Here is a 14,712-nt window from a genome sequence, read left to right as displayed (position 1 = left end):
GCTTGAGCTAAAGTCATGACAAGTGAATCGATATAACCTAACCCATTTAACTAAACGAGTCATATCTCAATGGACCCATGCTAGACCGGGTCACTCATTTAGTCACCTCTGCTAGGTATTTCATCGAAACCTTGACCAAGAAGTCCGACAGGTAATAATGCCGAACCCATCAGGGATGCAATCTTTGATGTTTTGAGTTATCCCCCAACAACATTTTTTTTCCCATCAGGGTTCATCTGGATTAATTGCTAAGGCAGCATCCCCCAGCTGGCAAGCTTCCTATTTAACATGACCATCACAGCAGCACATAGCACCTAACACCATCACATCGATGACCATGCATCCCCAGAGCCCTCAAGCCAATGCTCCTTGCACCTTGACAACGGAGCCCACCGTTCCCAACGAAGCAGCAGTGACGACTGAACCTCCGGTGCCCAACACGGAGATGGTCATCCGGGAGCAGGACAGCCTGATGCCGATTGCCAACGTGGTCCGCATCATGCGCCGCGTGCTCCCTCCCCACGCCAAGATCTCCGACGACGCCAAGGAGGTGATTCAGGAGTGCGTATCTGAGTTCATCAGCTTCGTCACCGGCGAGGCCAACGAACGATGCCACACCGAGCGCCGCAAGACCGTCACTGCCGAGGACATCGTGTGGGCCATGGAACGCCTGGGCTTCGACGACTACGTAGCGCCCCTCGGCGGCTACCTCCAGCGCATGCGCGACTGTGAGGGCACAGGCCGCGGCTCCGGGCGCGGTGACCGCGCCCAGACAAGGGCGCCCTGCGCGCCGTCCGTGGCCATGGCTGCGCTCCACGGCGGGCAGATGCACCCTGCCGTGTACCCGCTCCCGTACTCCACTCCGATGCAGGCGTACGCCGCCGTTCCCATGGTTCCAGCCAACCTTAGGCCACATTTCGGCGGCCAGTACCAGATGCTCGGTGGCGAGCACTCCATTCCTGCCTACTTCGGGGGAGCGGCGTTCCAAGCCGGTGGAAGCCAAGGAAGATTCTGCGCCGACGAGGCAAGCTCGTCGAATGAGGAGCCACCGGCGGCGGTGGGCACTGGGTCGGAGTAGACGAGCTAGCTCGCGTGTCTAATAAGAGGCGGCTCCACTCGCCAGCCGCCTGAGCTTGCTGCAGGTGCTTGGTGTGAGTGTGCGCGCGCGCGCGCCGTTCTCGCCGCCGGTCGTTGGCATCGTCGGAGAGCGGCATGTACTTACCTTGCTTTTAATTTATCCAGCTAGTAATTAAGCTTCTGTCATCCATCGTTCCATCCAGCAAGAAACTTGAGCATTGTACTCCATGATTACCATGTTGCTCTCCATGAATTAATTACGTGCGTTCAACCAGGACCGGTCAAGTGCATGCTTGCATGCTCCTGTGCACGAAGGCTGGAAGACTCGCGTCTCTCTCAGCTGTCTCGTTGTCGCTCTCTCCATGTGTTCGGTTGGGAAAGTGGCCTTGATCTTGAATGAGTTTTGGAGCTATGTACGTGCTCCGAGGTCTGACCGGTGACGGCATGCTGCGCTGGGGAGGAAACTGCCGAGCGTGACGTCGGTGAAGTAGTACGGCTGGCGTGGAAGTGCATTGTCGCGCGCGGCAGAGTCGATGTGTTGGGGAGAGGCGTCCAACAACCTGCCACTGCGCTCTCCGGCGGCGATCTAGGTGGCACAGGTGCCGCCGCAGCCAGCAGCTTCCACTAGGCCGCACGCTTGGCCGTCTCGTTCTATTTCTCTCCCTAAGCTATATGTTAGGTTCATCATCGCCTCCTTCCATCCTGAGAGAACTGAGACCAAATGCACCTTTAGACAGATAGGTCCTCATCTGCCGCAGCAAAATTTACGGTATCTTATAAGCAATATAATATGTGTCTCGATGTCATCTGGGCCATGTTCCCACATTTTGAGTGACATATTCAATGGTGAGGTTTTCATCCAACTAACTTTGTTAGTGTTATCTGCATACCTATTACTCTAGTAGGTGGAAAATACTCACTACATACACCATGTACCATCTACTTATGTGCAGCCTCATGTAGGAAAGAAAAACACAGCCAAAAGTTGCGAAAGCGACGAGTGTGTGAACAAAAGTTTTGGTTCAAGGGTCAACTACATCCAAAAAAGCTTGCGTGCTGGCTGTGTAGGTATCCTGCGCAGCAAATTTATTTCAAATGAAACGTAACAAAAAATTGTAAAAGAAGCATACTTATGAGTAGGGTGTGTTGTCGTTGCCCAGAAAATTTACTTCAAATAGAATACGGAGACTCTAAAACGACAGGCGCGCTCTAACTGAAACGTGTGACTGCGCGTAGGTGGGCTGGCCCGCGCAGGCTCCGTGGGCATGGACTTCCCTTCATAGTTTTCTTAAGGGGTGGGATTGGATCACGTGGAGGAGTTTTTTTTTATTTTTTTATTTTTTTGAGTTAAAATTTAAATAAATAGATTTCCGGTGAAAAAATTTGCAAAACTAGACGCCCGTAGCCCTCTGAGAGGGCGGCTACGGGTCCTAACCGCCCCCTCAGAGGGGCGGTAGGGCTATTTTTTCCTGTAAAATTAATTTGTTTCCCATTTTATCCTCTAAAAATGTATAATTTTTGTAATTAAAGAAATAAAAAAGGAAAGGGTGTAAGGAAATTAAGAAATTAAATTTGGAGTAGGTTATGTAATAACGGGAGAAAAAAATCAGTAATTAGTAGTTGCAGCATTTTACGTGGGTATGGGGTGGGAACGAGGACAAACATAGTATTGAACATATGGTGAAAATATTACAATACACTGTAACCGCGACGACACGATGAGAAAACAAAGGTGGCATGTACGGTTCGCACTAAGACCTACTTATTAGTGCGCCGATCCTAATCATAACATGCCTTAGGGAAGGAAAGTATGTCGGGTTATATTAGGTACTCTCTACTGCGTGCATCTAGGATAATTTCCCTTTCGGAGGGCATCGGGACCTGCCGCCTTAGCACGGCGGGCTCTCTCCCGCTTCCTTTCCCTCTCAGCCTCTCGAGCATGAGCCACGGTACGGTCGTGCGCCGCCTTCCTCATACGCTCTTCTTCCTCCCACTTGAGGCGAAGTTCCTCTTGCTGTTGTTCGTACTCCCGACGTGCGTAGGCTTCCCTTCTCCACCTCATATTCATGTCGACCCACAGCTTCTGTGAGTCATTTTGCTCATTGTCGAGCCACTGAATAAAATCACAGAGCGGTGGAGGGGACTGAACAAATGGAACAAGATGAGCGGTTAGTAAAAGAGGGTGCATAATCAGAAGAGATGAGGCGGATATCTGTTACCGTACCGGTCGATAACCAGTTGTTGCATGGCGAGGCTTGTCATACTCGTAGTTGGCACACATGAAGAAGCGTAGTCCATAGGTGTATGAGATATCCTGCGACTCGCGGAGCTTACAAAGGTCACCACAGAAGCACATTGGTGGTTCGAGACCTTCAGGTATGGTAGTCCCCCAATGTTTCTTTGGTGGGCTCGATGGAGCTGAGGAAGACATTGCACTTGAGAGATATGAGAAATGAGCGATGCTTCACCGTAAGGAGGTTTGGCTATTTATAGTTGGGGGAGGCAGGAGCATTGGATTCGCTCTTGAAGAAAGGAGTGAGGGCATGGGCGTAGCTGGTGGGAGGAGCATCGGATTCCATCTTGAAGAATGGGAAAGTTTTGTCATTGCCCATGGTCAGAGATTCCACGTTTATTGGTACCCGTGTTGTCAGTTACTGATTTGAAAAGGCTGGGTAGTGTTGTCACATCTTGTTTAAAGCCTGCGGCAGGAGGCATGTGTTGTCAAGTCATGGTTAAAGTTTAGTGCTGTGGTCACTTCTTCATTGAACGTGTCTGAATATAGAATGCATTTACGAAATGCTAAGTCGACCATACAAAGTGAACGTGTCTTAATACATAGGAGTACATCACGAAGCGAATATGCATATGTTAGTTACATAAAATGTAAAATGCTACTCATGCCTCCCTCGTTGTCGTCGCCCGTGCGCCCCATCGTAGTCCCGATGCCGCTGGTTAACCCTCACGTGACCCCTGGAGTAGGTGAGAGGGTCGGGTGGGCCGACGTATCTGGTAGGCTTAGTAGGGACCACCGGTGTCGAGGGCTCGTTGTGCGTGGCCTGTGTCCGAAGCGGTGCACTGGAAACCTGGGACCGCTGAAGGACGTCGTAGTCAGGTGTGCCCCCGAAGAAGTCACGGACGATGTCGTATGCGGTGTCGGGGCTAGCCTCATCCTTCTGATTAGGGTAGAAGGACTGTGAAGGCTCGGCAGGCGTCCATGTGTACTGGCTGGAGGAGCCTGTGAACAAATAATCACGTTAGGTACAAACAATATGGTTTTAAAAGTAGTAGTAAAAAATGTATAATTGTATCTGCGTGGTACGACGGTGCAGCAAAAGAAGGCCACGCTGATGTGCCGTAGTACGTTGCGGGGGGGGGGGGTAGGCGTGGGGCCGCCGAAGACGGATTGGCCTCGTCACCGAAGTAACCTGAGCACAGTACTAACTTATTTTGTTGAAAGTATTAGAAATTAGGAAGAAGAGTTCCCGGAGTACCTGACTGTGGATGCACAGGGCTCGATCTGCGAGGCTGCGTCGAGACTTGTGTAGACGGACCTAATGAATGTTTAATAACAATAAGTAAAGGATATTGGTCAATATTATTGAAAAGTATAATTCGTACCATGTTGCTCGGACCCTCCAAGACGTGATAGAAGGGGTCGTGTGGGAGCCGACACTGAAGAACGTCGGTGCACGTCCGACGGCCGAGATGACTCGACGTGTACACCACTCGTCCTGGGAGGCGGCCCTGCTACATCTGTGGTAGATTGGCAGGAGGTCAGCTTCAAGGCGTGCGTCGTCTTGTCGAAAACCCGTCTAATGAAGCTCGCAACATCCGACGCACTTAGGTGATGCCCTTGCCAGACGCGGTCCATGGCAGCAGCTGCATCCCTATTTACGTCATAAATGATATCTGTCTGCGGATACGAACAAAAGTGAACAATTAAAGTATATGGTTATGTTCATTGAATATGGAGTACAGACTTCAAAAAGTTACTTACTGCTAAAGCGGCGTCCTCGTCCCAATGCACCGTGTATGTCTCCGTTGTCGATGCGACGTGGGCCCGGACATCCTCAGGGGTGTAGGTGACACGTGTCCGCGTACGTGATACATACCACCGTAGGTACTCCCTGAAGTTCCCCTCGGTGTGGGGACGCGCCTCATCAACGACGTCCTGTAGCGCTTGGGCCCATGTTGCCACGTAAGGGGCCAAGCGGTCCGCCCAGATGTTGCCAGCTGGCTGGCCTTTTCGCGTGTATTTGCATTCATACCGCGGCAAATGTAAGTCAAACTGAAATGAAGGTTGCTCAAACTATAATTTTGCAAGTGTACCTGTGGACTTGCAAGGGGACGATACGGATGGGGACGAGCGGGAATGCCTGGTGACGGCCAAACTGCCGCATGACGCGATGCGGTGAGTACTCTTTGACGTAGATGTCGAAGACAAGGGGCGCCTTGGTGAGCCAGTACTCCTCGTCGCGGGTGCACAAGGGTGACAAACCCAACCCTGCCCGTGTATGCACGGACCGAACGCTGTATGGCTCCCATACCACATCGTTGGGACGTAGCCTGTCGAACTGGGTACGAAAATACTCGTACGCGCTGCGAGGCTGCTCGTGGGCCCAGTGTGGCTGAGTGACAAACATCAATACAAATATTCAGAGACTAACATAGTACGAACGAAACTATTAACGACACCACAGCGAGGCCATTGTGGGCGCATCCTCGTCTGTCTCGCCGTACCATTCCTCTGGGTACGGGGAGCGATCCACCACCGGCCTGCCTATGGTGAAATGCTCGTACGACCATAGCTGAAGAAGAAGTGGACACCCGGCGAAAGTGGCTAGTGCCTCCTTCTTCGTGCATGCGTCGCAGAGCGCCCGATACGTCGTAGCAAGAACAGCGGATGCCCAGCTGAACTGCGGTACGTCCTCCGCATCAGCGTCTGCTATCAACCGGGCGTACGGCACAAGTGTCCTCGTTACCAGGTGGCCTTGGCCACTAGTGAACATCACCCACCCAAACAACCAAAGGAGGTAGGCCTCCAAATGTCTCGAGACCACGTATGCGTTGGTGTGTGGGTGGGTGTACGCCGGCTGCACATATGACTGGTGTCAGAAAGGATCATTACGACATACTTTGTTAGTATTCGATAGGTTCCATGTTACCGTACCTGAAACTGTAGGATCCACTTCTTCGTTGGCCCTCATGCATCAGATAAGAACTCAGGCACGTAGGGGGGTGCGTCCGCCTTTCGCTCCACCGGCCCAAATCGCTGATGCATGTCGTTTATCCAGTCAGCCTGCATATCGATGACCCCAACCGTAGCTCCCGCGCAAGGAAGGCCTAAGAGGTAGGAGACGTCCTGCAGGGTCGGGGTCATCTCTTCGCACGGTAGGTGGAACGTATGTGTCTCCGGCCTCCAACAGTCGACCAGTGCTACTATCAGCGACCGATCGAAGTAGAAACGACGGGCTGCAACCTCGGGGTTCTCCGTCGATCGGGCCTCGACCAACCGGCAAAGCGGTAGGAGTCCGGCCGCTGCCAACCTATAAGTATTGCAGTACATCAATAATATGTAACAACAGCAGTGATATGACAATTTCGTATCAAATTTTCTTAGTACCCTGTGGCTCCATCGCTCGTTTACCATCAGCAGCTCTCCGGGGTCTCGTGGGCGAAACACTCCTAGCTCCGTCTGGTGCTCAGCGGATAAGAAGCTGCGATGCTTCTTGTCCACGGCAGGGTCCAAAAGCTCCGGGGTCGAAGGGTGAGCCATCTCTGCATTTGAAAGACATGTACATTAATACATTGATAAATAAATACAACAACAATATACTTTGAATGCAAATTAACTAAATGCGAAATTAACACATATTAAAATGGTACAAAACTAGCTGAACACACATGAAGCTCACCTAGACAACAGGTGCATCACCGCCTGCAGTTTTGGGACAATATTTGTAAGTGTGACCTACTTCATTGCACTGACTGCATCGCTTAATCCTAGGGCCAGCCTCGGATTCATCCATATCGTTGCGAATCCGATGAGTTTGTCTTCGGCCCGGTGCGTTCTTCATCTTTCCCAAATCAGGCACATATATTCTTGCAGGCCCTGGGTTACTTGTAAAAGTGTCAACAATGCCGTAACCATACAGCTCCTGGTTCCATGTGTTCAGTACTTGATCTTTCATGAAATATTGTGACACATATTGCCTTGGAAGCATATGGTGCTCCGCGCACGCAGCTATAACGTGTGTACAAGGTTTGTGGAGTAATTGTGGCTTCTGACAACTACATATGCATATCCCACTCCTTAGCACACACTCTTGAACATGCCGCTCACGTCTACCCCCCCTCCGACCCTTATCCTGACACAGGACACTGAACCTGTGCTCTGCAGTGCCCTCTTGATTTGCGTGATGTATGTGGGCCTTCCTATTTGCCTTCTCCATGTACTCACATAGCATCCGGCCGTAAAGCATACGATTGTCCTCCATTACAACCTTAGCAGCTGCATACCGATCAATGAAGTACTTGCAGGTCCCATGCAAAATGCCTTCTACAATTCTAACTAGTGGTAGGGACCTCATTCCTCGCATGACCCAGTTATAAACCTCTGCAAGGTTTGTAGTCATTACTCCATACCTGGCACCACCACTGTCGTACAGCAGAGCCCATTTTTCATTCGGCTCATTGCGTATCCACTGTGAAAAGCTCCTAATAGATGAGCCCGATCTCCTTACAATCTGCGGAGTATCGGTTGGGAGAGGACTGAGAGCTATTGGTTCCTCACCGTTAGGTGCAGCCTCCGCAGTTTATTTAAGAGTCAGTTCATCAAGTCTTGCCCATAATGCGTTGAACTTACGTTGCTGGTTCTGACTGCACAACTTCTTGAAGAGCTTCATTAATTCTTTGTTTTTAAACTGTTTGTAGAAGTTCGCACCCATATGGCGCATGCACCACCTGCTTTTGAGATCTGGCCACTGTACTGGTACACCCCGTCGCACGCTACCGTGTTGCATATCCAGCAAAGCCTGCAACAATCTTGCATGTCTATCATGAATGAGACACACATCTGGTCGGTCAAGAACAATTGCATGCTTCACCCGCTTTAGGAACCAATACCAGTTGTCCCCGTTCTCACTCTCCACGAACGCAAACCCTAGTGGCAAGACTTGGTTGTTACCGTCGACCCCTATTGCAGACAAAATCTGCCCTTTGTACTTCCCAGTCAGGAATGTTCCATCTAGGCATATGATGGGTCGGCAATATCTAAATGCTTTGATAGTTGCACCGAATGCAAAGAAAGCACGCTGCAACACATCAGTAGAGGGGTAATGCTTGATATCATAGTAGCTGCCTGGATTTTTTGCACAAATTGTGGCTAATTGACGAGGTAGATTGTGATACGAATCTTCATATGTACCGAACCTCATCTCAATAGCCTTTTGTTTCGCCCTCTATGCATTCGCATAGTTTATTGTGTACTGGAACCTTTGCTCAATAGCACGGATTATTGATCGTAGCTCATACCTTAGGTTGTCCACAATCTCTCCATACATAACATTTGCAATGAAAGCAGAAGACAGGTTCCGGTGGGCGAACTCTATTTCCTCAATGTGACAATTATGTTCCTTAACTATTGAGTATTGCCAGTAGTCTGCCCATTTCCCTCTAAATGCGTGCACCCGCCAAGAGCACTGAGGAACCAAGCACTTCACATCATACTCTCTTTTACTTGATTTAACAACCTTGAATTGCCTACGAAGAGACAACGACCAAAATTTCACTGCATCAATAACTGCATCTTTTGTAGGGTACATAGCACCCTGTGACACCTCATTCTCATGGTACTGCCACGGTGTCTGGTCAGCCTCGCTAACCACCAACTTCAAAAATTCTTGATCCCGCCACTCTGCAGGAACTGGAGCATTAGCCTCCTCATCAGACGAATCCCCATCGGCAAGGCCTTCCTCCAACTCTTCAGCCTCCAAATCCATATCTTCAATGATGCTAGGGATGTGCTCCCCTTCATCAGCTACACCCATCGGCTGCAGCTCTGGAACATCACTAACCTCCTCCCTAGACCCTACATTAGCCGCCTCTGACTCATCTTCCACTGCCTCACTTGGTCCTGCTACTGCTTCTGCAAAGTTCACCTCATTTTGATCTTTCAAGTACGTCTCAGCTAATAAAACAAGCGGCAGACCACGTTCACAGCATATATCTACATACTGCCTCCAAGTTGATGTGGCTTCGATGGGAACAAGCTCACCAAAGTATCCCTGACTAGCACGGCTCAGAACAGCTTTCAACTTCAGCTCATATTGCTGCGGATCCAGTTGGAAAAACCGCATGAGCCATTTGCATACACCCACAATAGTCCTCTCATTAGCCTTACTAAGTCCCTTCATGACATGACGAAATCCAGAGAGATCTACACCGTTGGGACCGTACCTAATTTCACCCTCACCATAATATATCTGAAAAATTAATTTATCTGCCATCCCTGAAAACACCCGCAAATATAACCCATATTAAGACAACAAACTATATTTCTGATTATCGGATAAAATAGTTTTTAAATGCTACCCTTTGTTCTCAAATTATTATCTAATGTTGCCTCATACGTCCGCAGGTACAAATAATATACTAAAAACTATATACTACAAATAACATACTGAAAATAATATACTAAAAATAATATTCTATATTTAACTGCTATCGTACCATTTTCTAACTAAATTTGATAATTTTCTAAACCCTAGGTCATAAATGTCTAAAATCTATATCATATACTACTACTGAACTAATTAACAAAAATAAAAAGGAAAAAAATTACCTGAATTTTTTCTTCAAATCCACAGCCCAAATACAGCAGGGCTTCACCGACCTCTCTTCCTCCCCTCTCCTCTCCTCTCTACTTCACTCTCTTCTCAAATTTCACTTTTTTCCGAATTTTATGAGTTTTTTCCCATTTTTTTTTGGCTATTTATAACCGAGAGGGCGCGGGGGGCTGATGCGGCGCGGCGGGGTGGGCGGAGCCCTTACCGTCCCCTGAGAGGGCGGTAAGGAGCTCTACCCGCCCCCTGAGGGGGCGGTAAGCTCGTGGGCTGGGCGGCAAGGCCCCAACCGCCCTCTGAGGGGGCGGTTAGGCCTACTGCCCTCTCAGGGAGCGGTTAGGACCCATAACCGCCCTCTCAGAGGGCTGCAGGCATCTAGTTTTGTAAATATTTTTGCCGGGAATCTATTTATTTAAATTTTAACTAAAAAATATAAAAATAAAAAAAATCCCTGTGGAGCAGCCTAATTTAGGCCGAAACGTGGGTGAAGTGGGTCGAAATCAGCAAACAGGAAAGCTAGCTAGTTTATTGTACTAGTTTGTTTCCACATTTTAAACCATGATTACTCGCATTGCATATTTTTCGAAATCGTTTTATATTTACTAGTAAGTTATGTTTAATGAAACTAGCAACTTAGGTGTAAACTTGCTAATAGAATCTCCATATAAGTTTCTATCTAATATATTAACCAAAGATTCACTACCTCATCTGAAGTTAATTCCTACACTATATAAGTTTCTGCAAATTACCTCCTGAAGATGTTACCTCATCAGAAGTCGCTACATCATCTTGACATAAGTTGCTACCACACATATGGTTGAAGCTGCTATTAAACATTTACTGAAGTTGACACACGACATCTACATAAGATGAAATTTTAAGTTAGATTTTCTCCTGTAAATTATTTCGTCGAAGCCCTTAACGTCCTAAACTTTTTTTTCATCTCACTCTACCCCGAACTATTAAAACTAGCTCGCTTCATTCTGTAACGACGTTATCTCTCTTTTTTGCCTTACACTAGCCATCTTTTAAGTTCAAATTTTGTCCAATTATAGATGACATCATACCTATGTTACCAAATTTTGTCGTGATTTTTCATAATCTTTTATATATTTAGTTTGGAACTATCATGACTTATACCTTTTCAATTACTTAATCTTGGAAGCAAGATTTTCTTCCTCTCTTCTTGGTATCCCGTTTGCTACCGACACACAATTTCGAAGTTGCCATCCTAGTGGCTTCACTTGCTGTGCTACTCTTGTCTCCATTTACAGAGATGTAGCAACTCAACACAGCTCAACTCTGCTTCATCTTGCTCTATTCTCATCGCAAATCGCCACCACAAGAGGCAAGATGCATGTCATTGATGCGTAGATCAAGGGACGGGAATGCTGTGAACTCGGGTGCTTGTGGACCCTTGTTTTGAGCCATAGATGAAGCGTATAGATTTGGGCCTATTGGACTGGAGAAATTAGTAATTAGAAGAGTAGAAGTACATGGATTCGCCCAGGCAAAAATGCAAAAGAAAAAAAAAATCACCCCAACAATCAGTCTGGTTTTGATATTCTCTTCAAAAGTTATTTTGTTGCAAAGGGCTACCCACAAATTCGATCTGGTCTGAACTGCACCTCTACACGTACGTGTTTTATTTCTCTGGCCCATATCCATCGATGTGGACACGGGGCTCGCCATGGCAGCCTAGTCGGGGTCGGTCCAGCGTGGCCCATTTTTTGCTTTATGTGACCATCACCTACAATTCTGCTACTCATATACCTAAACATATACACAAAACAAAATTAGTCGTCAGGTTCAATTAACCATATCCATACTTTTTTGTTCATGTGACCATTAACTTGCAATTGTACGTGAGAATATACCCAAAATAAGGTAAATCATCATGTTCAATTAACCTTACCAGACCCAGGTAGCAAGGAACGGAGCAAGAATGATAGCTTACCTGGCTTGAGCCTTAAGTCACTTCTCAGCCGAAACCTCTATTGGAGTCGATGTCGCTGATGTCGTCCCTTCACTTCCTCCTGCCATTCGCCTCTCATACTCGATGGATGGAGACAGGCTCGAGTGTAGGTGCGACTTAACTAGCTCCACGCTGGACCGAGCCCAGCTGAGCTACCATGGCGAGCGCCACATCCACGTCAACGGAAATAGGTCAGAGAAGTAAAATACGTGTGCGCAGAGGTGTAGTTCTGACCAAACCGAATTTGTAGATGGTCATATGCAACAAAACAACTTCTAATAGAGAATCTCATAACACTTTTAGTGTTGTGTATTTCTCCTATATACCCCAAAAAGAGTGTCACATGTACAACTTCTTCTTCGACGCGGCTTGGTTGGATTGGTTTGTGCCGGGCCTCCAGGTGAAAGCTGCAACAATGACTCTCATGGGTGTCGTTTTCCTCCTTAGGCGTTGCTGGAGTGTTTCTTCTGTTCTTCGGGTGAAAACTTTATTCGGCGTGCCGGATTGAGCAATGGCAGCATGTTCAACGTCGTGTCCTCTGTGGAGGCGTTGCCTTGGAAAATCCTCCCCGTGCTCAGGGATGGCCGGTCGGTGCTACTTGGCCACATCGTCTACAGCAGTGGCAGTGCAGGTCCATGGATGCTTCAGTTTGGGCTTTTCTCTCGCGTGGATCGGCGCGGTTTGGCTAGTCCACGCCATCGACACACTTGCGTGCCTTACGACGGATGAGCCTGTGGATTGCCATAGCTGCCTCCTCTCCGCGAGATCGGGCCTGCTCGTGTCATGCCTCAATGATGGGGAGGTTTGGTCTCTGTGGCGGCCGTTGGAGTTTGGATGTCATTGCTTGCGACCTGTCTTAGCGGCGGAATCAATTCTGTTCTACGAAGATAGTTCGGATCTTTGACGGTTTATTCGGCATGAGTTCGGATTTTTAGGGTGTCTGTCTGATCTAGTCCGTAGAGAAGAATATGGATGCCGTAACAGCTAGCGAGCGTCTGGACATCAAGGATTTCTTTGGATGCTGAGTTGGAAGTGTTTTGAGGCTTTTTCTCTGTTTTTTTTTGTGTATTGGCTATATGTACCTTTAATTTCTCTCTCTCCTCTATCTGCTTGACTGGCGGTAATGTAAAAGGCGGCAGGCGGCGAGGTACATGACATGTATGGAGAGGTTTGCTTGGTCCTGGCCAAATCTGGCTTGCTCCTCGCTGGATCTGTCGAGGAGGAGCCCCTGCTATCCAGATTTGCATACCTGTAAACGGTACCTTTGAAATAGTCTCACGGCCATCGGTGTGGCAAGACCTCGTCCCCCCCCCCCCCGCCTCCATGCTGGGAGAGGGCTTGCTCAGAGTACAGTGTCTGCTCATGCCACTGCTGGCCTACGCCGGCAACCCGTCCACTGCTTCCTCTTCCTCTCACCATCTTTGCTTCCTGCTTCCATCGTTTGAATGTGCATTTTTAATTTTGTTTGGTTGAATTCATGTGTACAGATTTAAATTCGTGAGGATGTTCATATTGATTAGGTGATCAAAGAAATGTGTTCATCTTTTGAATGATTTTGCTGCAATTTCCATATTTCTACATGAATGTGTATGCCATACAATTTTTGAATTTTGGGGTCCATGGATTTCAAATGATCATGTTCAAATAAGAACCACTAGATCTGATGTGAACAAATTAATTTTGTGACTGAAAGTTGTTCAAATATGTGTACAGATCACGGTTTGTGATTGCATTTTGTATCCCATTGTGAAACTTTACAAATTCTGTGGTGTATACATTTGGGTTTGAAATTCCAAATGAACAATGAGTGACAGAACATTCAATTTTTTTTAACTTGTATACGTACAGAAATCTTTAATGGGAATGTTTGTACCTCTATGTTGTTCTGTTCTTTTTAAAGTTTAACATTTATCGTTTTATTGGACACCCGTAAGAACATTCAACATTTCTGTTGATTTTTTTTGTAAGTTCAGAGATGTTAATTGTTTTCCTAACATAGAAATGTTCAGTGTTCTTATGCAGTGGCGGAGCCGCGTCTTACTCTTGTCATGGAGATGGGCTCCCAGCGTCCTGTCCTTCTCCTCTACGTGAGCCCGAATCCTACGTGGCACAAAAGAGGGGGTGACTGACATGGGTCATGTACTCCTGTCATCGTGGTTGCTCACGTGGAGATGTCGAGCATGATTGGTTTGTTATATATGACAACCTTACTAAAATTTGGTAACGCCAAAACACGGGTGTTGCTAAAACATGGGTAAAATGGTGTTTAGATCGTAGCCATATCAAATTTATCAAAAATATAAGTATGACCTGTATTATTGAAAAATAGTCCAGTGATGTTTTCTAATTTAATTATAAGGAATATCATGGTAAAAATAGATCACAAAACAGGTACACGGTTTAAGAGATATAATGGTATGATGTTTGTTAATCCAAAAAACTCCAAGCTGGTGCAGTCATTGGACATCTGCCACGTAACACAAGCAGTGTTTTGCTCTCTCAGACTTTTTAGTGATGTACTCTCTTTCGTTCAAAATAAATGTCATTTTGATATTAATATAGTCTCCAAAATATAATTTTAATTATTATTTTTTATTGTAATATATTGATAAAATATAGTTAAAATATATTATTATGAAAGAACTTTTCAAGATAAATCTACATGTGTTATTTTCAAATATAAAAACCCAATACATAAAATTAATTTATAATCAAAATTTAAAATAGTTAACTACATGCAACCAAAACAACACTAATTTTGAATTGGAGGAAGCATGTCTCGGGAGCAATCCAAACACGACCGTAGGCATGATAGTC

At 46.9% G+C, this 14,712-nt stretch overlaps 1 protein-coding gene across 1 annotated transcript; it reads left to right on the top strand.

Moving 5' to 3' along the window:
- Window positions 1-331: 331 nt before the first annotated feature.
- Window positions 332-1,078, top strand: LOC133930177 (nuclear transcription factor Y subunit B-8-like). The gene has a single exon (XM_062376857.1). It carries the CDS (start codon window positions 332-334, stop codon window positions 1,076-1,078), a length of 747 nt encoding a protein of 248 aa, XP_062232841.1.
- Window positions 1,079-14,712: the final 13,634 nt, after the last annotated feature.

Source organism: Phragmites australis, chromosome 10 (assembly GCF_958298935.1).
Source record: "Phragmites australis chromosome 10, lpPhrAust1.1, whole genome shotgun sequence".
In the NCBI taxonomy this organism is placed as follows: Eukaryota; Viridiplantae; Streptophyta; class Magnoliopsida; order Poales; family Poaceae; genus Phragmites; species Phragmites australis.
The sequence above is the reverse complement of the archived record's forward strand: the minus strand, read 5'-3'. Positions and strand labels throughout refer to the sequence as shown.

Bases quoted from the DNA above. Each gene is read 5' to 3' on its own strand.
- LOC133930177 (XM_062376857.1), top strand. From the start codon at position 332: ATGACCATGCATCCCCAGAGCCCTCAAGCCAATGCTCCTTGCACCTTG.